This window comes from Microcebus murinus, chromosome 7, assembly GCF_040939455.1.
Source record: "Microcebus murinus isolate Inina chromosome 7, M.murinus_Inina_mat1.0, whole genome shotgun sequence".
NCBI lineage: Eukaryota > Metazoa > Chordata > Mammalia > Primates > Cheirogaleidae > Microcebus > Microcebus murinus.
This window is the reverse complement of record NC_134110.1, coordinates 69,665,425-69,688,968: the sequence shown is the minus strand read 5'-3', so window position 1 is coordinate 69,688,968 and position 23,544 is coordinate 69,665,425. Positions and strand designations below refer to the sequence as shown.

General features: G+C 37.0%; 1 protein-coding gene across 2 annotated transcripts in view; it reads left to right on the top strand.

Annotated features, from left to right (window-relative positions):
* The window catches only part of SLC26A7 (solute carrier family 26 member 7), a 136,865-nt gene that overhangs the window by 73,634 nt on the left and 39,687 nt on the right, over positions 1 to 23,544 (top strand). For both annotated transcript variants that reach the window (XM_076005167.1, XM_012749624.3), the window contains exons 6-9: positions 10,178 to 10,330; positions 13,729 to 13,811; positions 15,764 to 15,911; positions 18,129 to 18,242. In XM_076005167.1, coding sequence (XP_075861282.1) covers positions 10,178 to 10,330; positions 13,729 to 13,811; positions 15,764 to 15,911; positions 18,129 to 18,242 — 498 coding nt within the window. The remainder of the gene's footprint in view (positions 1 to 10,177; positions 10,331 to 13,728; positions 13,812 to 15,763; positions 15,912 to 18,128; positions 18,243 to 23,544) is intronic.

Below are 23,544 nucleotides of genomic sequence, written 5' to 3'. Positions count from 1 at the left end.
GGCAGGTTTAATTTGGATATGAAACAATTATATGGAAATTTGTAACAAAGGTTACTTTAACATTCTAAATCAGAGAGCAAATATTTATGCAACTCAAGCATCTAAGGCTAAGCTCTCTCTATCCCCCACAATTCACTGAAAAATGCGTCACCACAAAATACAAGTAATTTAAATTAAACTATTATAATTTACTAAGCAAGGGATGGCTGGATGCCCCTTGGACCTTGGCACGTTTGATTGTATGTTTGGTCCAAGTGAGTTTTGTTTACTCATGTTGTCTTTAGCTGTTTAACATACCATGTTTCCCCTAGACCACATTTTGGTCTGAGAATTAATCTATCCCTTGAAGGGTTTGGGGGGGCTTGATATTATCAATGCCTATTCTAAAATGCCTAATGATGTATAATGATAGGCAGGCAAAGTTGATAGGAGACATCAAATTCTTATGAACAGGGAGAACTTGCACCAACATCAATTTCAGAAGGATCAGAGGTGGCTTTGGGGGTCTCTGAGCAGGAATCTAGATCTGCTTGGAGGTAGGATTCAAATAATTAACTTGAAAGCAAGTTAGACCAGGGAGAGGGCATTCTTGGTCAATCACGGCTCATGTTTAAAGGTTCCAAGGATGTGCAAGCTGCCTTAAATGTTCAACAGAATAATCTGGGGAAATTTTGCAAGCTACATACAAATGGGAAGAGATTAACAAGCATCCTTGATTAAAGAACCCCTACAATAAATTTATTCAACAAATATTATTGACCACCTCATGGGTATTGAGGATATAGTTGAACAATAACATTTTGGTGAATGAGATAATTTCAGATAGTGTTAGTGAAGCAAACAAGGCAATATGATTGAAGATGGGAAATGTGATGGAGTGAAGGAGGTAGGTTTGCTTGGATAAGATGGTTGCAGAAGCCTGTTCTGAGGACACGACTTTTAAGTGAAGACCAGTAAGATGAGAGAGATTCAGCCATGGAATGATTTGGGTTAAGAGTGCTCTAGGCAGAACAAACAGCAAATGCAAAGTCCCTAAAATGAATAAAAGGTTGCCATGTTGGAGGGACAGATAGAATGGTTTTGCTCTCAAGATCCTTTCTGGTGGAATGATTCTATTCCATTAACTTCTGAGGTTTGCTGCAAGATTAGATCTTACTCTTGTTTTATATATGTAGATGGCAGAACATAGAGACAGACCAAGAACCACATCCTAGCTCCACTGTTTTAACTTTGGTGTAACCATGAGCAATTTACCTAACTTCTCCAAGCCTTCATTTCCTCCTGTGTTAGTTAAATGGAAATAATCATGCTTACCTTGCATTAATTGAGAAATTAAATGAGTCACTGCATATGACATGGCCAGCATAGAGCCTAGAAACATTAGTTTCCAGTCTTCTAGAAAGTGACGACATTTAAACAGTTTCCCCATTCTTTCTTCCCAAATCCGCCCCCCCCATTCTGCATATGGTAGGGAAAATAGGAAAATTCCTCTCTTTTCAGGATATAGAGAAGAAATTAGGGCGAATGCATTGTATAGATTCAAGTAGACTTTCACCAAATATGTTCATGTTAAGAAAAAGTCATGATTCCTGTACTAACAGTTTTCAGAATGAAGTTGGAGGGCTTTATTGCTTTCCTTGTACTAAAATGACCCTGTTGAAGGCACAAGGCCAGAGTATGAGAAGAGCTTGTGTGCCTGAGAAGCACCCAGGTGGCATCGAATCCCACCACTGAAAGATGAAACGCAAGACTCTGTGCTTCATGGTAGTCTCTTCTTCAAAAGGGGTGGCATCTTCCTTTCACAACCCAAGGAAAAAAGGAAGAAGCAGGGAAATTTGGAAAAATCATTTGCTGAACTGATAGAATTGTGAAAGGGGCACCGGTAAAATGTTCACGTGTTGGTCTAGGGTCGAGGGGACCTGTCGCCATCCTAATTCTGTCACTCACAAGCCAAGTCACCTGGGGCTAGGTCACTAGTCTTCAGAGCCTTAGTCTCGATATTTACAGAACGAGTGTGTGGAACTGATTGATTTCCAAGGTTTTTTTCTGGCGCCACCAAGTGTCTTCTGAACACTGCCTTGGTTAGGCACTTTAGTTGTAACCCTTACCGCGGATATTGACCGTGCCTAACTCATCTTTGATAGATGCTCAGTCAGTTGCTGGTTGCTCCTAATGGTACTGTTCACTTTCTGTTCAGTTTCCTTTTGTGTTTTTAAGATAATTCTACCTTGGTTCACTTGAAGAGAAGGGAATTTGCTAGGGGATATCTATGATTCCAAGGACAAAAGCTCTGAGTCCTCTTTGTTAGGGCTGCCACAACAAACTACCATAGACTGGGTGGCTTCAACAACTGGGTGGCTCTCACAGAACCTGAGGCCGGAAGTCCCAAGATCAAGGTGCAGATAGGGCTGGTTTCTTTTGACCCCCCTCCTTGGCTTGCAAATGGCCTCCCTCCATATGGTGTCTCTTCATATGGTGGTCCTCTTGTGTATGTGCAGCCCCGGTGACTCTCTGTGCATCCCGAAGGTTAGAGGGACCACTCTAATGGCCTCGTTTTAACTTAATTACTTCTTTAACGTATTGACTGACACACTAGAAAAAAAGTTTTTCTTCGGGGCCATGGTGTTTTATTATAAAAATAGAATAAAAACTTCAAAAACAAAACAATCCTTTCTAATTTAATGACAAATTTGTTATTTTTTTATTGTTTTCTGTTCGTGAGTTATATGCAACTTGAAAAATAGTCCATGTGGCTCCCAAGGTGAGGAAATGTTTGAGTTACATACGCTTCATGAGGTCCCGGGCTCAAAACTAGCGTGAGTTAAATACAATTCACATAGCAATTAATGTGTTAAAGGCCCCTGTCTCCAAATACAGTCACATTCTGAAATACTTGGGGTTAGAATTTCAACATATGAATTTGGGGGGAACACAGCTCAGCCCATAACACTCGTTATGAGTTGTCTCTGAAGTGTGACACATTTAATTTGGTCATTGTGCTGGTGTCCCGTGGCTAGTGTAACAAGTTACCACAAACCTTGTAGCTTAACACAAGATAAAGTTATTCTCATATTACTGGAGGACAGAAGCTCAAAATCGAGGGTCTCAGTAGGTGCATGCTCCCTCCTTCCTTGCCTTTTCCAGTGTCTGCTGCCTGTAGGCATCCCTTGGCTCATGGCTGCATCACACCAATCTCTGCCTCCGTCTTCACATGAACTTCCCCTCTGTGTTTGTTCTTCTCTCTTGTCTGTTATAAGGACACTTGTCATGGGATTTAGGGCCCACCTAGCTAATTCTAGATGATCTCTTCTCAAGATCCTTTACTTAATTAGATCTGCAAAGAGCCTTTCTCCAAATGAGGTCGCCGTTGCAGATTCTGGGATTTAGGATGTATACATGTCTCTTGGGGAGGGGGGCGGGGGGGAGAGAGCTATAATTCATCCACTACGATAACACAACCACGAATGAATGGTGAAGAGGTTTTATGTTTTTGCATGTTTTTATTTGTTTTAAAATTCAAAGATGGCTGCAGTTATCCGTATGATGTACTCAGTATATATAATTAACATGACATTTCAAAGCTATCTCAGGATCATGACTGTCACTGAGAGCTATATGTTGTGAGATGAGGATACTGATAGAAGCAAGATGCAACTAGATGGATTATATAATAATGAGTAAGATGATTTATTTGATAGTGCTACTTCTGTTTTATTTTAAAAGATACTCTTCCTAAGACATAGAAAAAAGTCCATATTTTTAGACATCTATCTGTGCACGGATTATGCCAAATATACTTTCAAACCAAAGTTTGCACATGTAGTAGCAAGCATATATAGATGCTACTGGTTTTTTTTTGGAGGTAGTCTAGACTTCGTGGCTGATGACTGACCCAAAGTCATATATTGGGAATTAAGACTTGCAGATTAGTAGTTTATACCTACTGTTAAAGCAGTGTGCTGACAGATTTATTAAAGCTTGCTGATTTTACTAGCACTCTGTTGTTTCTCTCATGAAACACAAACTTACTTATGACAGATCATTAGTGTAAAGATAGCACATGAATGATAAACAATATTAAAATGTTTACATATTGTCTTTGGCATGGAAAAAATATCCAAATAAGTTTTTGTGTCTCCTTATGGATAGTTCAAAAACTACTTATCATTACTGCTGAAAAATTATAATAAATGATATAATTATACTATAAAAATGTTGAAATGATTTTTTTTGTCTCATGTATATTTTATTACAGCAAAACCTAGAGCAACCAGAATGCTGAGGAAAGGAATATTTTGATTGATAGAATTTTCTAGTTAGTTGAGTATTGAGCAGAGAGAATCCATTTAGTTTTTAACACTTGTTAATATTTTCTAAACATGTCAGATCTTTCTTTTTATGTCATGAAATTTAAGAGTGGACACACTTTAGATTTTTTATTGCTGCACAGGTATTTCTATACAGGGTCTTATTTAGAACTTCATGACACTTGTACAATTGAATGGCTATGGCCTCAGGAAAGACTTTATTTATGTTTTTCTTCTCTAAATACTGAATATGAGCTTTTTCAGCCTTTGATATTGCTTCATTCTTAATAAAATGAAGGTTATTAAAAATATGATTATTTGGATCTGATTGACTGTATCAAAGATGGATTACTTGAAATTTACTGCAATGGTAGCTTTAATATTTATATCAATGCACTACACATAATAGAACCTCAATAAACAAGTTGAATGAATGAATACATGATAACTACAAATCTCCCTAATATGATACAGCTCAAGTATTGATAGTGAGGAAGGAAGAATCTGGGTCCTTCTTCTCCTAGTCATTCTACTTAGGGCAAAATCTACCTCTATTTACAGATTTCCTGTTATTATTACTATGTTATCCATTCATTCAACAGTATTGAGTACCTATTTTCTTTCCAGATACCATTCTAAGAGTTGAAAGCCTATCAGTAAAAAAACAAAGCAAAACAAAACAATAAACAAAAAAAATATAAAAAATGACCAATCAGATTAAAACACAATACATTAATATAATTATGTGATGTGGATATGTGTGTTATAAATATCCATGAAATGCTTCAGAAAGAATAATAAGAAGCAATATATGAACTATGGATAGGTGATTTTTATTCTTTGAAATATCTCAAAATGGGTTAATTAAATGTTACTGATACTTGTCTTTTTATGTCAAGTTGTGATAAATGATCAATTTAAAGAACTAATATAATCGCACAGTGAGCTGAACTCTTCTTTTATTAAACAGATTGGTCAGTTCTGATGAAATAGTTTATTTATTTATCCATACAGGTATAAACATTATCTTTGCTTCTCTGAGATCTGGGAAGTAAATGATGACCCTCAAAAGGAATTGTTATCTATGGAGCTTAGTGCATGATAGCATACTCAGATGACTGGATTTATTCTAGAAATGAGAAATTTAAGGTGTGCTTACGATGCCTAGAACTCTATTAAATGAGCATATGTAAATGTGTGTGTGTGTGTGTGTGTGTGTGTGTGCGTGTGTCTGTCCTTAGCCCTGTCCCTATCTCTACCAGCTCCTATGTGCCACCCATGTACTATGGGCTGGCTTTAGCTTATGATTTTTCTCTGTGGGTCCAAATGACATTCATTAGAATGACACTCCTCACCAGCCTCTTTTTCTATTGTGTTCCTCATGCTGGTTGTAATGAGCTTCTGCCCACCCCCACGTTTGGTTGGAGCATCTTGTGAGATGTGCTCTGCTTGATGAATTGTAGTTTAATCCAGACAGACAATAAAAGCCCTGGGTTTTTTTCTCGTTCCTTTCATTCTGGGGTGGTCATTTTTATTACTGCAAACACATGTTCTTGAAATGCACACTACAGCAAATTTTATATGGCTTGGTAGTTTTGTATATTTCTCCCCTTTCTTATATAGGCACTTTCATGGCATACTGTTAATACCATGGGAAAAAAAGCAGAAAGAATTCTTATTTAAATGCTTTATAACATTTAGATGTTAATTTTTTTCCTGACAAATCATTGTAATAGTATCAATTTTATCCTATGATCATTATAAACCATCAGAAAAAATTTTGACAAAATTTTTTTTGACATATCCTCTATCCCCATCTCCTGTAGAATACATTTCACTGAATAGCATTTTGAATTTTTAACTAGGGCTTTGGGTAGTGGGTAACTTTGAGAAATGGACCCTGTTCCTTGACTTGCTGTAGGAATCTTGCGAATAATTATCACCCACAATATAGAGCAACAGAGAGGAAAAATATCTGTATCTCAGATAATTATGATATTGTAGTACCTAATTTTTTTTCCAAGTAGTAAAGAATAAAATAAAATACTGTGAAAGAGATAATAGGTAAAGCTATCTGACCCCTAATTTATTTCTTAATGTGGCCGATTATACAACTAGTGTTTTGTCGTTGTGTTAACTGTGTGGACAAAAGGGTTTCTGGATAACTTGCATGACCCTTATTCCTTTCATCCTGTGAGGCTCCACTTTTAACTGAGTACATTTTCATTGTTTGAAAGGGTCAGAATGTTAATAATAACATCCAACACACAGGATCCCGCCCTGGGTCGCCTGATGCATCTCCTTTACCACCAGGTACATTCCATATGAGGATACCGACTAAGCAGAGTTCTAAGAGATGCTAAGTCCGTATAAGTTCTTTTGACCCATAGCTATAATATATTTTGACCCAATATTTTTGCTTGTGGTCAAATTATATTTGATATGCTAAATAGAGGGGACAAAGAACACCAACAAGTTGGGCTACTATAAGAATAACCTGTGTGCTGAAATAAAAACTAGTCTTTATTTTCTGAAACTAGGCTTGAGAAATCTGCTATGGAAAATAAAAATGAAGCTATAAAAACCAATTCAGCATGTCCAACAGAAGGAAAAGTTAAGAGACATATTGAAGATAAGCATTCAAGGCCTATTTGGAACCATTAAAACGATTTAAGTGATATATGTTCATAAGATAACATAGAAGATAATATAAATACAAATGTCTTATGCAGAGCTATTAACATTCCAGATATATCTATAGATATTTAAACTATGAATTTTTTTTCATAAAAAATATCTGTATTAGTTTGCTAAGCTTATCATAACAAATACTGCAGACTGGGTGGCTTAAGTGACACAAATTTATTTCTCACAGTTCTTGAGGCTAGAAGTACATAATTAAGATGTTGACAGTTTTGGTTTCTTCTGAGGCCTCTCTCCTCGGCTTGCAGAGGGCTGCCTTCTTGCTGTGTCCTCGTGTGGTTTTTCCTTTGTGCATGGTGCATGCCTGTCTTCTAATCTTTTCTTGTAAGGACACTAGTCCTATTGGATTAGAGCCCACTTATATGACCTCATTTCACCTTCTTGCCCCCTTTAAAAGCCCTTCTCCAAATATAGTCACTTTCTGAGGTACTAGGTGTTAGGACTTCAACATATGAATTAGGGGGAGGGGGGACAATTCAGCTGATAGCAGTATCAAACTATACATATTTATTTGAAATTTGCTTTTCCCAGTTAGTGGCATAACATAAAGAAAGGTCTTTCCATGTCAATAAGTATACGTTTTGTCTAAAATAATGTGTTTAATGGATGTAGACTATTATATGCGTACGTATGACCTTGTGAATTCAGCCAGTTTGCTTTTGTTTTACTATTTAAATGGTTTCAATTTATTTTGTGCTATTTTAAAAAATGCTTCAGTGAATATCTTTGTAACAGGTCTTTTTACATGAGGCTAATTATGTTTATTGGCTTAATGTCTTCAAGTAGAACTGCTGAGGTAAAGAATAGAACATTCCAAAGGTTTTTTTATTTTATTTTTTCAGCTTTATTTAAATATAATTGACAAATAAAAATTATGTATATTCAAGGTACACAATGTGATGTTTTGATATATGTATGTACTTTGAAATGATGACTACAACCAAGCTAATTAACATATCCATCAACTTCAAAGGTTTTTGATGTTTCATCTGATCACCAAAAAATTATACCAATTTATACTCACAAGGGCATGCAAAACAGTTCCCATTTCTGCCCCAAAGTTCACTGTTTAAATGATTAATTATCATTTAAAAATCATGAATAATTTGCTAAAAGAAGAAAATACTTTTTTATTGTCTGAATTTACATTTCTTTGATTACTAGTATGGTTGAGCTCTTTGTTCATGTTTATTGAACATTTTTATTTCTTTTATTAATTGTCTATTTGTGCTTTCTGCCTAATTTTAAAATAATGTCTTCATTTTCTATGACTTCAGGTTTTATTTTAAGTTTTATTAAAATCTAGAATTTATTTTATTTGCTTCATTTTCTTCATATATGGTATATTGGATAATGTTTTCTATGATGCAATTGTTATGTGCTTCTGGGTTTTCATTGTTTTAAATTTTTTCTTATATATTTCAATACTAGCATTATGTTTTAACTTATTATACATGTATATTTATATTTGGCAGAATAAAGCTATAATTGTTTTTCTCTTTCAAAATTTTTTATATATTCAGCACATTTAATATTCTATATGAATTTGAGAACCATTGTGTTAGTTTTCCAGACCAAATTCTAGTTGGGTTTCTTTATATCAAATGTTCATGTGCAGCAAGGATTGGATTTAGGCTAGTTATTATCATTCCCCTTTCGCACTACTTTAGAGTTCTTTAAAATCTCACCCTATCTTTTTTATTCTAGTATATCAGATGCTTGTATAATTATTAACAAAATTGTAAGATGTTGAGCAAAATGCTGTTGGCTTTAGTTGAAAAAACATATGCTCTCAATTTTAGAAAGGGCTTGAATGTTATCCTTTCCCTTGACATTACTCTTGCATTCTATGCCAGGTCAGATTATCCCAAGTTACCAAGATTAAGTATTCAATATTAATGAATTAAATCTTATTCCTAGTTTCAAGCAAATTCTTTGATGTTGGCATAATTTCAAAGAGGCCTGCTAATTTTAAAGACAAATAACCGTACTAACTGACCACTAAGGTGTTCACATGGTAGCAATAGTTATTGGGTGCTGGTCGCAGGTGAGGTGGTGGGGTAACCCTCAACTACTGGAAGCAGAACTCACTGTATGAGGGAGGGACAGGCTGTAACTAAAATGTGTGTAACCCCATGATATCCTGAATTAAAAAAAAAAAACACAAAAACTAGACAGTCCCAGGCAAACTAGGACAAGTTGGTTACCTTGTCACTCACACATGAAAAAATCTGTGGGCAAAAATAAATAAAGACAAATAATTATATTGGTTTTTTGACCATAGTTTTCAGGAAGTCATACATTCCTCTTCACACATGCTACGTTCTAAGTTTTACAAATGTGCTCTTTAGTCAGAACATTTCCCCCAGATTCCTTCTGTTCACCTCCCCCACCATCCCTAACCTGGTCAATTCTCACTTATCTTGGTCGGAAAGGGCTCCTGACCACTCATACCTCTAGGTCACATACTTCAGGAGCCCCTTTCATGTCCGTATCAGTGTACTGCAGTAATCTACTGCTTTAATTAGAAGTTCCTACAGTAGACTGAGCTCTGTGAATACGAAGCTGTATCTAAATTGTTCATCATCATAGACCTAGCACAAGGCATAGTGTTTGGCCTAAAGTACGTGGCAATAAACAAATAAATAAATGTTGAATGATTGAGAACGTGGCGATGTTCTACATCAAGCCAAATATCTGATGTCCGTTAAGTACCCGCTCTTAAGTCCTTTGTGTGCAACTTATATGGTGTGCTTGTTTGCTTCTGGGGTTTGAGAAAGAGTGGTGGGGTCCAAAGGTGTGGAGCCTATGGTCCTCTCACTGCTCTTAATGATGAGACTGTGTGTAACTAATGAGTTATAGCATCTCTACCTCTTGACGTGTCGGGAAGGAGCCAGAAGGGTCATTCCATTTAGTAGTATTCTTACATAGGAAGGTGCAAACCCTGAGTCTGATGGAAGAATCAAGGGGATGGCAAATTGGTACATGCATATGAATACATAACTTTGTTCCACATCAGCGCTGACGACCCTTCCACTTCTACCTTTTCACCCCTAGCCATTAAGATATTTTTACAAAACATCACTGAGTTTATTTGGGGTCAGATGTTTGTGTTGGTAGATCGTGGGTGACCCTGAATTTTCTATGTGTTTTGCCCATTACTGCAGATTTATGCTTATGTCTTTGAAAACATCAAGTCTGTCCGACTGGAAGCATTGCTCTTATCCTTGCTGAGCATCGTGGTCCTTGTTCTTGTTAAAGAGCTGAATGAACAGTTTAAAAGGAAAATTAAAGTTGTTCTTCCTGTTGATTTAGTTTTGGTAAGTATGAAATCAACATTTAGCTTTCTGCCGTACAAAGCTTGCCAATTGTTGGAGTAATCTGCAGATGCTTCCTATATTGTCTATAGTGACCCACAGCTACTCCTGTCTCTTATTAAAGTAGGGCTAATTTGCATGGCTATATATTAACATAAGAACAGAAAACATTTCGAGTTAATAAATTAAAAAAGGAGGCACACATGTTTTAAATTTATACAGCATTTCTTATATGCTTATAATTTTTTATATAAATAAGAGAACATATGCCTAAGTTCTTAAATAAGGAGATAGTTATGAAGGTGAGATGCAAAGGATCTCTGGCATGATCTTCTGTAAGCAATAAAATGTAATACCACATTCCCTTGTGGTATTACATTTGATATGGCACCTGCATGGTGTGCACAGAAATACTATTAATTGACAAATGTCCATTAATGATTGGTAGGTTTGCTGATACTTTTTTTTACTGACCTAATTTTGCTTTATTGAAAGGATGCTTATGATTTTCATTGGCCAGGGCTGGTTCTCTAAAATGTTATTTTACTGTACCTGGAAAAACAATACATTATACTTTGTTCCTAAGGCTTATGGCATTAAACAAATACATTTTGAAATTTTTAGGAACTTCTAATGGGAACTCTTAAGTAAACAAAGCATTAAGTTGAAAATTAAATGTTAACATAACCCTGGTCTACTAACTTATCATTAATTGGCTTAAGCTTTTTAATGATCTTTCGATTGTACATGTATACTACAAATGGTACCTAAATAATTTCATTTATTGAAATATTCCTTTGTGCTGCTGAAATAGTGTAGGTTTATGTACATTTATAAGGCTAGTGCATTGGAAACTGTCTGTAGGATATGACTTGTTTCTATACAACTAAGATGGAAGCCCTCTCTCCATAGACAGGATTTGTTGAGTTGTATATAACATGTGATTTGTTGAGTTATATATAACATGTGATATATGATATGTATGTGTGTGTATATTTCAGATATGCCATAACAGTACAGAGTACTATGATTATTAGTTTTCACAGCAACCACTATAAAACATATCATCATATTTCAAAGTTGCATTGATATTAAAGAAATATTTATTATATCTTGGATACTATATTGCATAAATTTTACAAAACCAAAAATTGAAAATAACCTTAGAGAGGAAGTCCCTTGAGATAGTAATGAAACAGTTGCTTATTCTCTGTGAAACTAGTAAGAATTATTCTTATAAAAAAATAAAAGATATTACTTACAATGTTGGCCCCTAACATTTGTAAGACCTAAGGCAAATGTATCAGTGCAAGCCCATAGATCAATATAGTAAATGCAACAGGTTTTGTTTTCCTGCCTTAACTAATGTACATTAGTGATGGCCTTGAAATCCAGGTTAGAACAGAGAATTCTCCTGGTCCTTTGAGTTCTGCCAGAACGGGGCCATGTGGGGAAAGCCAGCCTCTTGGCCTACTCCTTCTCTTCCTCCTCCAGCTCTATCCCACCCACAATTGGATTCACGTGTGTATGTGTGGATACCCCTGCCCCAGTGGCCAAACTCCAAACACATTCCCACTCCACACCACCACAACTGTCCCTTGGCCTTCCTCCAACCACCCCGAGAAGATGGACCTAGGGACGACGCCCTGCAGGCAGGCGTGGGGCCATTTGGGCAGGAAATGATATTATAGATTCCTGAGTATCTAGAATATGGTTCGGAAAGAGGGATGCAAGTTTGAGATGGGCACATCCCTCCTACTCCCACAAAGCTCTCTTCTTATGGGAAAGGCTGCAGTGGGCAGAGGGCCAGAGTGGAACCCTCTAAAGCACTGGGCCACCTAAAGCATGGGCCCCTCTGGCCATGTCTCAGGGCAGTGCTGGCTTTATACATGTATATAATATTGAAATAATATTGAAGAAGGACCAATAACTTGATTGATAATGGAAGTTTAATTATGTTAAAGAAATTCAGAAAGCAAGTAAGACACTGTCTGAAAGACTAATTCAATGACTTAGGTTACTTAATTTTGACTATGTGTTATTAAACATCATGTATTCTTCCATTTTCAATAAAGGCGTAGCTATGGTATATTTCCTTTACAGCTCACAATATTTTCTGACCTGGTATAGATGTCTCATGAGGATTATGAGCAGATGAAACTTATGAATTGGTTTGGGAATTTTTAAATATGCTAATACTTCTGCTTCTAACCTAATAGCCTGAATCTTTAACTACTACTAACTTCTTTAGAAGATAACTGCTATTATATCACAATGTTTATAAAATTCAACAGTATAACCTGTGTAATTTTATTGCTTTTTCCCTTTTTTAAAATCCTCAGTGGTGCTTTTCTTTTTAAGCCCATTTGATGTTTTAAAAACCTCTGCAAATTTAGTTAAATATCACAGAGAACAGAAAAACACAGATAGGAAAAAAAACTCTACAAAATTATATTATTGGGCATTAATTATTAGATATTCCTTATTTGTGAGTTTTTTTTTTACCTTTTTCCTGCCCATGGACATGGTAAATTTGCACGTTAAGTAGATAATTGGTGTGTCTCTTTTAACAAGATAAAGCATTTCAAACTAATACCATAGCCATGTGAAATTTCTAGTATCTATTGAAATTATCAGAAGAATGAAAATTGATGGAAAACATTATGGTGGAATGGTTGGTAAAACAAGGTGTGAACTGGGTTCTGACATGCATTTTAAAGATGATTATTGGTACAGTTGGGGAACTCGAGATGCTGCTTAGCATAGGTAAGTAACAGAAGAATGGGGTATCGGAGACTTCACAGTGGTCATTTTGGAAGCATTGAGCCCAAGAAGCTGTGAAGTAACATGTTTTACTTCAAGAAATAGTAAAAGCTCAAAATTCAAAAAATTTCAAGGATTTTGTAAACTATCATTGATAATTAACAGAGTAGGAATATTGATGCAATATCTCAAACTCTCGAGTGGCTGCTGTCATGGAGGGAAAATGTACTGTCTTTATAAAGCATCCCTTTGTGTCATAACAGACAAGCATTTAGGTTGGATTGTGTTGTCTTCACACACACAGACACACAAACACATACACGCATACACCTCCATATACATATAATCTGTATTTTGCTTTCCTTCAAAATTAGACATAATTGGGTTGACACAGGGTAGGATATTAGAAAAGCCATATTATTGGAATATCATCTAATTTTGAGACTGTACATTAAGTGCTCTCAAAACTCAAAGGTACTTGATTTTTAATATTTTATTAATTTTTAAAAATCTATGCAACTGCTACATTACCCTTGGTAATTATGGGATACAAGAACAATGTTTACTTTTAAAAAGTGGTTTTAAGGTTTTTGACATGCCAGTAATATTGTTTTCTTTTTTCAAATGGAACCACACAGATTATTGCTGCATCATTTGCTTGTTATTGTACCAACATGGAAAACACCTATGGATTAGAAGTAGTTGGTCATATTCCAAAAGGGTAATGTAGTCTTTTTTGTTAATATTGTTTGTTTGTTTGTTTTTGATGGAGAAAGGGACTGGGAGTGGGAGGGTATGGATTTTATTTCTTTTTGTCCCTGTATAGGACAAAATTCTAATAAATTTCTACTATAAAATGATAGAAACAAATACTTTATGTATAGAGAAAGAGTAGCTTCTCATACTATTCACCTATTACTAAAGAAGTTGGTAATTGTTTTATATACTATTGTTTCAGGTAAAGGATTTGGAAAATATTTAAAAAGCTATTATTTTTTAAAAAGTGGAAGACATTGACTTTGCAAATTAGAATTGTGCTCTGGGATTCAGTCTGCCCTATTCTCCTCCCCACCACACATTTTTATGACTATTTTTATTTCACTGCAATCATAGTAAAGGTAGACAAGCATCATTTGAAACAGCATACCCATAGGCATGGGTAGTGGATAAATAGCAAGAGAGAGGGTGGAAGTGGAGAAGGAGGCGTGGTTCTCTGCTTTGCCTCTGAATACTAAGAAAGAGTTTAACAAAAGAGAAAGTGTTCACCTTAAAAGGGCAAAATGTTGTTCCAAATATAGGCTGAAAGAAAATGAAGGTATGTTAGGGAAGAAGGAGGTTACCTTATTTCCTTTTATTTTTTATTTTTATTTATTTATTTATTTTTATTTCAGCATATTATGGGGGTACAAATGTTAAGGTTATGTATATTGCCTTATTTCCTTTCTAGGTCATTTGTTGTTATGAATAATTAAGCATACTCAATTTTCATGAAATAAAAGTTCTTATACTTTGAAATGGTAGCAGTTGTTTATAGCATCTATCTTATGGCCTGTAATGATACAAACCAATTTGTCTTGGAGATAAACTTTAGTAAGTGGGGGTAAAAAATGTCATATTTCTCCTCCATCCCCTCTAATTCTCTTTTATTTTAAGAGAACTTTCTAGACCCATCCTCTTAAAGGAATTATAAAAAGAGCATGGCTTTGACAAGAGATGGAGCTGAAATTGAATCCAAGTTACCTAACCTTTCTCAAAATGTTTCCTCCTCCATACAGTGGATATAATGGTGCTTAGTTTGGGGTTGTTGCAAGAATTAAATGAAATAGCTAATATGAAAGGACAGAGCATTCTACTTACATACTAGGTATTAAATCAACATGAATTCTCATCCCATTTTCTTCTATTTTTGCCCAAGGGATGTACATATATACATATATATGTATTTGGTAAGTTTCCCAAAGAATCATCAGGGATAAATAAACAATGATACTTCGGCTCAAGTGGTTTTCAAAAGACAACTAGACAATGGCTGGGCATTATGTGAGAGAAATATTTTAAACAGTTCTTTGAAATGGAAAAATAGCTAACTGTGGTCCTCTATTTCTCAATAGAGGGTAGATGGAACCTTTAGACATATTTTTCTTAATATATATATGGCAGAGTTAAGTGTACTGTGAAAGGATTGAGTTAAAAACGTAATTAAGATAATGAACTCCCTGGCAAATTTAGAGATTGGATCAAGAATTGTAGCTCACAGTAAACTAGTGTTTGCATACAGCAATGTAGTATTCAAGGGAGGAAATATAGTCTCTAACGCCAGCCAAATAAACATTTGGAAAGGTTCGAATGAAAGAACACTCCAGATTTGCTTTTGTTTCTGATACAGGAAATATTTGTTGAGTCAGAGTTTCTGTGGTGTAATCTGAATTCCCTGGGCATAAATGCCAGTTGGATGCTTGCAGCTGTCCCTGTGGTGTTCCTTGCAATTTTGCTTTTCTGCTAAATAATGTTGAAAACAAAGGGCTTCTAAGGGCAAGGCTGCTTGGTTTTCTCACGAGCATTTCACTTATTCTATGTAAACTTCAGAGTCATTACCACAGTTGAGTTCATTGCAAGTTGTTACAGAAATTACGCGAAGGTTGATGACTTCAATATGGTCTTTCTTTTTTGCAGAATTCCTCCACCTAGAGCGCCCCGGATGGACATCCTCTCTGCGGTGATCACTGAGGCGTTTGGAGTGGCACTTGTAGGCTATGCGGCCTCACTGGCTCTTGCTCAAGGATCTGCTAAAAAATTCAAATATTCAGTTGATGACAACCAGGTGGAGTATGCCCTTAGTTCCTCTCTACTCTTGTTATATCATTGTACTTGTTATATCATTGCACTCACTCCCAGATCCTGAAAATGTTGAACTGATGAAAAAGAAAACTTTCCTAAGTGTATAGCAAGAATGGGTAGAACGAAAGAAAAGTCTCTAAATCATTCATAGAAAGCTGAAAACCTGGCCTTTATGGTTTATAAGAAAGAAGGACACCTTGGTGTTCTTGTTGACTTATTTTTAGGCGAAAATCCAAATATATTTTTCATTGCATGATAACTTTTGGGGGGAGGGTTAGGGCAGGGTCTTGGTCTTTTGCCCAGGCTAGAGTTCAGTGACATCATCACAGCTTACTGCAACCTCAAACCCCTGGGCTCGAGCGATCCTCCTGCCTCAGCCTCCTGAGTAGCTGGGACTACAGGTGTACACCATTACGACCAGCTAATTTTTCTATTTTTTGTAGAAACAGAGTCTCACTATTTTTCCCAGACTGGTCTCGAACTTCTGGTTTCAAGTGATCCTCCCGCCTTAGCTTCCCAAAGTGCTAGGATTATAGGTGTGCACCACCATGCTCTGTTAATTTTTAAATATTTTGTAGAGACAGGGTCTCTCTTGTTGACCAGAGTGGTCTCAAGCTCTCGGCCTCAAGCAATCCTCCCACCTTGGCTTCCTAAAGTGCTAGGATTATAAGTGTGAGCTATTGCACCCAGCCCTAACTTAAAAATTATGGGTTTCAAAGTACAAGGAACACTAGTATTACTCTTATTAAAAGACTAAAGGGTATGACAATCTATTCTTAGAATACCAAATAATACATATCATTCTGATCATATTTCTGAATATACTTCTGCCAGTGTCTTGTTTTAAACCTTGTGGGAGCCCTACAAGCTGTGCTGGTTTGCGGGGAAGCTGCAGTGTGGTGGATATGAATGCCAGACTGCCTTTGTGCAAACCTCATTCTGATACTATGTGACCTGAATCCTCTCTGTGTCCCAGTTTTCTCATCTGTAAAGAAGTAGATTTCTTCATTCCACAGATGTGTATTGAACCCTATGTTCCAGGCACTGGTCTAGGGACAAGGGATACAACAGTGAACAAAACAGATCGTATCTTTCCTCCACTCGAAACCTCCCAGTGGCTTCCCATCAGACTCCTCAAAAACCTCTTTATCATGGCTTCTCTGCATGACAGCTCACTGTCCCTCTTCCTCTCTTGTAGCCCTTTTATATACTCTGTTCTAGCCACACCACCTTGCTTGTCCTTGAACCCATTAGTCATGCTTCTGGCTCAGGACATTTGCACTTGCTTGTTCCTTTTGTCAGGAATTTTATTCCACTAGATATCTGCTTAGGTTCTTTATTCGAGTGCTCTTTTCTCAGGGGCTTTCTTTGGTAATCAAAAATCTTAAACTCCAGATATTCTCATGCCCTCCTCTGCTTTACTCCCCATATTTATCTAGTTTATTGCCAGCATTACCTCACCAAAAAGTTCTAGGAAGTCAGGGGTATTTGTCGGTGCTTAGTAAGTTTGACACACCTATTAGCCACCCAAAGGCAGATGCTGAGTAGCAGGTTGGCTATGTAGTCTGAAGTTCAGAAGAGTTTTTGAAGCTGGAGGCACAAATTTGGGAGTTGTCAGTGTGGATTTGAGTAGTTAAGATGTAGATAGAGAAGAGAAGTGGCCCAATGTTTGCAGTTAGTTAGACGAGAAGGAACCACAAAGAAAACTGAGAGGTGGTAGCCAGGGAGGTAGGAAGAATCTGGGGTGGGGTGGGGTGTGAAGTTCCAGAAGCCAAGTGAAGGAGGCTTTAAGGAGGGAGAGGCGAGCAACTGTGTCAAATGCCTCTATTAGGTCAAGTCAGGTAAGAACAAACCGTCGTATTTAACATTGTGGAGGCCATCGGCTGAGTGGTGGGAATAAAAGCCTGATTTTAATGACTTGCAAGATGGAGGAGAAATTGACAACAGAGAGCATAATTAAATAGTATTTCCCTGTAAGGTTGTTATGAGGATTAAATACATAAAGTGCTTAGAACAGTTTCTGGCTCACTGAAGCACTCAGTGAGTTTAGCTATTTTTATTATAATTGCTAAATCTCAACTGGTGGGGAGAACAGATACTGACTATAAACAAGCCTAATTATTTGATAAATGGTACCTATGGTTTCTAAAAGTCGATTGTGATTAAGAAATCACATATTCTCCTATTACAAATCTTGCAGGAATTTTTGGCCCATGGCCTCAGCAATGTGATTTCTTCGTTTTTCTTCTGCATACCAAGTGCTGCTGCCATGGGAAGGACCGCCGGCCTATATAGCACCGGAGCAAAGACACAGGTAACTGACTTGTCCCCCAGGGACAAAAGGACTGCTGGGCCTTCACTCCTATTCTTGGGGTGTGGGAAGATTAAACTTCTTTTTAAAGTCCTGAAAATATTTTCACTTCTTGAAAATTTTCCAGCTCGTTTCAAGGAAGTCTCTCTTTTTCTTCTCTTTCCTATGAATGACCCTTCCAGAAACTGAGGAGTCAATGAGCAAACTAAAAAATTCTGCAGGAATGGCAGCTTTATTGTTACCAATCTTTGGAACGAAAGCTCCCTCTAGTGGTAGCTCTGATTTTTTTTCCTTTTAGCTAATCTAAATAGTTAACATGACATTTTTTTCATTTTCTTTAAATAAAATACAATGATATGCAAAATAACTCCTTGACACTGAACCTATACATAGATATTTATAATTGTTATAAGATGTATGCACACATTTTGGGTTAAAGAAACAATTATTATGTTTTTTAGGAATGCAAATCAATTTGATATGTATGAAAGCCTGTGATAAACCAGGCATTATCCTGGGTACTGATAAGATGATGATGATGATGATAATAGTGAAGATGTTGCTGTTGATTATGGTGATGGTGGTGATGTCAGTGAAGAAAATATTGAGTTGTGTGCCAGGCATTGAGTGCCATACTTTTTATTTATTTATTTATTTATTTATTTATTTATTTTCAGCATATTTTGGGGTTACAAATATTAAAGTTACGTATATTGCCCCTGCCCCCCTCCCTCCTTGAGTCAGAGCTTCAAGCGTGTCCATCCCCTAAACGTTGCACATCTTACTCGTTCTGTTTGTATATACCCATCCCCTCCTCTCCTCTCCCACCTGCCCGACACCCTATAAATGTTATTCCTATATGTCCACTTAGGTGTTGATCCGTTAATACCAGTTTTCTGGTGAGTACATGTGGTGCCTGTTTTTCCATTCTTGAGATACTTCATTTAGTAGAATGGGTTCCAGCTCTATCCAGGAAATACAAGAGGTGCTATATCACCATTGTTTCTTAAAGCTGAATAGTACTCCATGGTATACATATTCCTCATTATATTAATCCACTCATGTATTGATGAGCACTTGGGTTGTTTCCACAACTTGCAATTGTGAATTGTGCTGCTATAAACATTCCAGTGCAGGTGTCTTTTTTGTAGAGTGTCATTGGATCTTTTGGGCAGATGTCCGGTAATGGAATTGCTGGATCAAATGGTAGATATACTTGTATCTCTTTAAGGTATCTCCATATTGCTTTCCACAGAGGTTGAACTAGTTTGTAGACCCACCAGCAGTGTGGGAGTGTTCCTATCTCTCCACATCCACGCCAGCATTTATTGTTTGGGGACTTTTTGATTAAGGCCATTCTTACTGGAGATAAGTGATATCTCATTGTGGTTTTGATCTGCATTTCCCTGATGATTAGAGATGTTGAGCATTTTTTCATATGTTTGTTTGCCATTATTCTGTCTTCTTTTGAAAAATTTCTGTTCATGTCCTTTGCCCACTTTTTGATGGGGTTGTTTGATTTTTTTCTTGCTGATTTTCCTGAGTTCTAAATAGATTCTAGTTATCAGCCCTTTAACAGATGTGTAGCATGCGAATATTTTCTCCCATTCTGTATGTTGTCTGTTTGCTCTCTTGACAGTTTCTTTGGCTGTGCAGAAGCTTTTTAATTTAATCAGGTTCGCTGTTCTGGAGGCCACAGGTTTGAATGATTAGAACAACAGAACTTTTCTAAGGATTTTATTTAACAGAGTTTTTTAACAAAATTTTTTCTGCATGATATTCTTTCTATTCATCAGACTTCAAAAGAATGGAAAGAAATCTAAGAAAACATTAGTTTAGGGAAACAAAGCTCCGTAGCAGAGCATTTTCATGCTGCTCTGCTTGTTGAGATGGTCTCTAAGTTTTTCAGCTACTCCCGTTAAATTGCACAGGGAAAGAATCTGATTTAATGTGCATCCCCACAATGAGGACGCTTTCCCATGGGAGTCATTTCAGACCTTTAACCCTGCAACTGTTAACTTTATGCGGGTATCACTGATAACTGGCATGATTTGAAGAAAATAGCAGGCAAGCCAAGTCTTAAAAGTTTTTTCTAAATAGGCGATTTGTGAAAGCGGCTTTCTATGTGACATGACTTCACAAAACAACCCCTTGAATACCTCTGTCTCTCTTAGGGACTAGATTTATACCTAGTAAATTAACCTAGAAGACATCTCACAGCTCTTCAACTTTTAGGCTAATGACAACCAATCAAAGGACCGGTGATAACCACCTTCCATTTGTTAATGAATTTTCCAACTGACTTTTGTTCAGAAATGTCAGTATTTCTGTAGCATAGTATTTCTGTGGAAAGTCATCTTTTGAAAATGCAAACATGGTCATGCTTAAGGCCCGTGAAAGGCTTTGCACAGGTCTTTTTTTTTTTTTTTTTTTTTGAGACAGAGTCTTGCTTTGTTGCCCAGGCTAGAGTGAGTGCCGTGGCGTCAGCCTCGCTCACAGCAACCTCAAACTCCTGGGCTCAAGGGATCCTCCTGCCTCAGCCTCCCGAGTAGCTGGGATTACTGGCATGTGCCACCATGCCCGGCTAATTTTTTTTCTCTCTCTCTCTCTCTATATATTAGTTGGCCAATTAATTTCTATTTATAGTAGAGAGGGGGGCGGGATCTTGCCCTTGCTGGTTTCGAACTCCTGCCTCCCAGAGTGCTAGGATTACAGGCATGAGCCACCGCGCCGGCCATGCACAGGTCTTAAGATTCAGCCTTGTCTGTTGCCCCGGGGCTCTGCTCTCCACTCACTCTCAGCATTCCGGTCATGTGCTCAGACTAGCAATGCTGCTTAGATAAACAGCACGAATAAATGTTCTGTGTCTTCCTTCCCTGCTTCTCTCTAAAGAATGTTGCATGGGAGGGAGCTCCGTGTCCCCTGGCTCTACTCCTGCACGCTTCTGTTCACTTCCAGCAGAGGAGACACACTGATGTTCTTCGGGGAGTTGGGGAGGCGTAACCACGAGGGATAAGAGACCGCGTCTGCTGCAGATGCGGCTCAGCCACAACTGAAAACAACAGCTGGCGTGTTTTTCCGCAACATTGAGATTGTCCCCAGGTTCTAATTTGCCAAACTATATTCCGTTATTTCTTTCAAAATTTGGCTCATTGCTTTAATTTTCTTAAAAGCCTTCTTTAACCTAGTCCTGGTTACCCAGTATCCTCTCTCTTTTTCTCTCTTTCTGCCCTTTCCCACCTCTTTCCTCATTTCACTACTTTCCACAACACTGTGTGTGTAGTGAGCTCGCAACCTAGTTTGCTTTCTTTGACAACTACTTAGGGTGCAGACAACTGGCATCGCAACCAATGTATAGGTTTGGGTAACTCTAATGCCTGCACTGTTATATTTGTAAGTAACATGCACAGCGCATATAATATTTGTGAATGTAACAAGAAGAAAATATGGATTCTTTCATTATCTTTTAGGTGGAATTAGTTCTTAAATATGAGCAGTGATGATTTTAAGACAAAAAATTATCTTTGGACAGTTAGTATGACATGGAAAGAGCTGAAGAGTAAAATTCTAGACGGTGTTTGCCCTATGGATAATTAAGTATGTGAACACTTTTCTTTATTAGTTACAACCTAAGCCAACCTGAAACTTACTAGGAAGGAGCTACTTCAGTTTTGTTTTCTGAGATTAAAAAAAAGGAACAAGCTTATTTCTCTTGTTCTAGTTGTAACTTGCTTAAAATTTTCTCTGAGTGGATCAGAGAAATGCAAGAAAGTATTACCACCTATGGAAAGTAACAAATACGAAGATCCTTGGGAATATAGCTTAAGTGGGTTATAGAAACCTGAAGTTAGAGAAGTCTATTGTGTAGCACTGCAAATATCTGATCTTAATTTAAGCTCTTTTTGAAATTACTGAGCTGGCTAATTATGGGTGATGGCTTGGATTGCAAGAGCTCAAAGATTTTTTACGAATCCAGACTTCAGTATCTGAGCCTCTTATTTATGGCGAGAATGAATTTCAGTATTTTGAGAGCTTTGAGGCAGACACTATTATATTATTAATTTCCATGACCTGGGAGTTGATACACTGGACAGAACTGGTAAGGCTTTCTTGTCTAGTTAGATGCACTTCTCTTGTGCAGTTAGATGTACTTATTCCTCTTTCGACCTAGGGCATCAACAATGATGGGGCAAAAGTGTATTAAGGGAGCTAACATAAGCCGTTTGCTTATATGGTCGCTTTCATTATATGACTTAGCATCTAAAGTAAATAGATACTCCTTTTCATCCATAGTTTGTCACCCTTTGCCAAATGAGATCCAATTAATTCTTGACTTACTCTGATTACAAGACTGAAATTGTAGTTCAGTAAGTGAACTGTTGTTGATACCTACAAAACATCATGTAAATAAAAGACAAATTAAATATTTAGAGAAAAGCCCAAATGTAGTTGTGGTCTACTGTTTTTAAATACTAGAATTATTTAGTCATGTTGTGATTTCTACAACAGCTCCAGTGTACCTGTAATTTATCTAGGAACCTTAAAATATGTGTGGATTTCATGGGTCCCAATTCAGTACGTATTCATGTTGCCTGCCTGCCTTCTAACTCCCTAGCTCCAGGACCTCGGGCAAGTCGCTTTGCCTCTCTGTGCCTCAGACCCTTCCAGGAAGTTTAGACTCTATCTGTCCACAGTTCATTTCAGCTTTTTGGCTTCAGGTACATTGTAAGGGTATGAGTGAAAAGTCCCACGAAAAGGGTGCATGCCATTCTCTTTTTGTCTTGAAATAAACCTTAGCAGTTGGTATTTTTTTTTTCTTTCCATGTAAACATGGATTTACTGAGTCACATACTGGGCTCTCTGGATGGATCCTGTGATTACACTCTGACACCCAGCTCTTGGCAGTCTAGTGGAATGACAGGCATTAACATTTTATTGTTTAAAAAATTCTTATCTTATAAAATCACCAGTTACTCCTTAATATAGGAGTATAGTGACTACTTGGTGTACTATAACTTCTTTTATGGGCAATCATCAGTTCCCTAATGATTTATTTCCTATGTAAGAATTATTTTTCTTTCTGTATGCTGGGGTGTGCTGACAAAGAGTTCCACAAAAAATGGAAGGGCGAAAAGACATCCTCAGCCTCTGGCAATAAGGAAAGGCCTGTTCTTATGTCCCTTTGAATGACCGCTTGCTTAGCTGAATAGTTACAGTTATTCCCACTCCATTCTCCCTCTCTCCACACATATACCATTTATTATTATTATTTTAATTATTATTTTAGTGTATTATGGGGGTACAA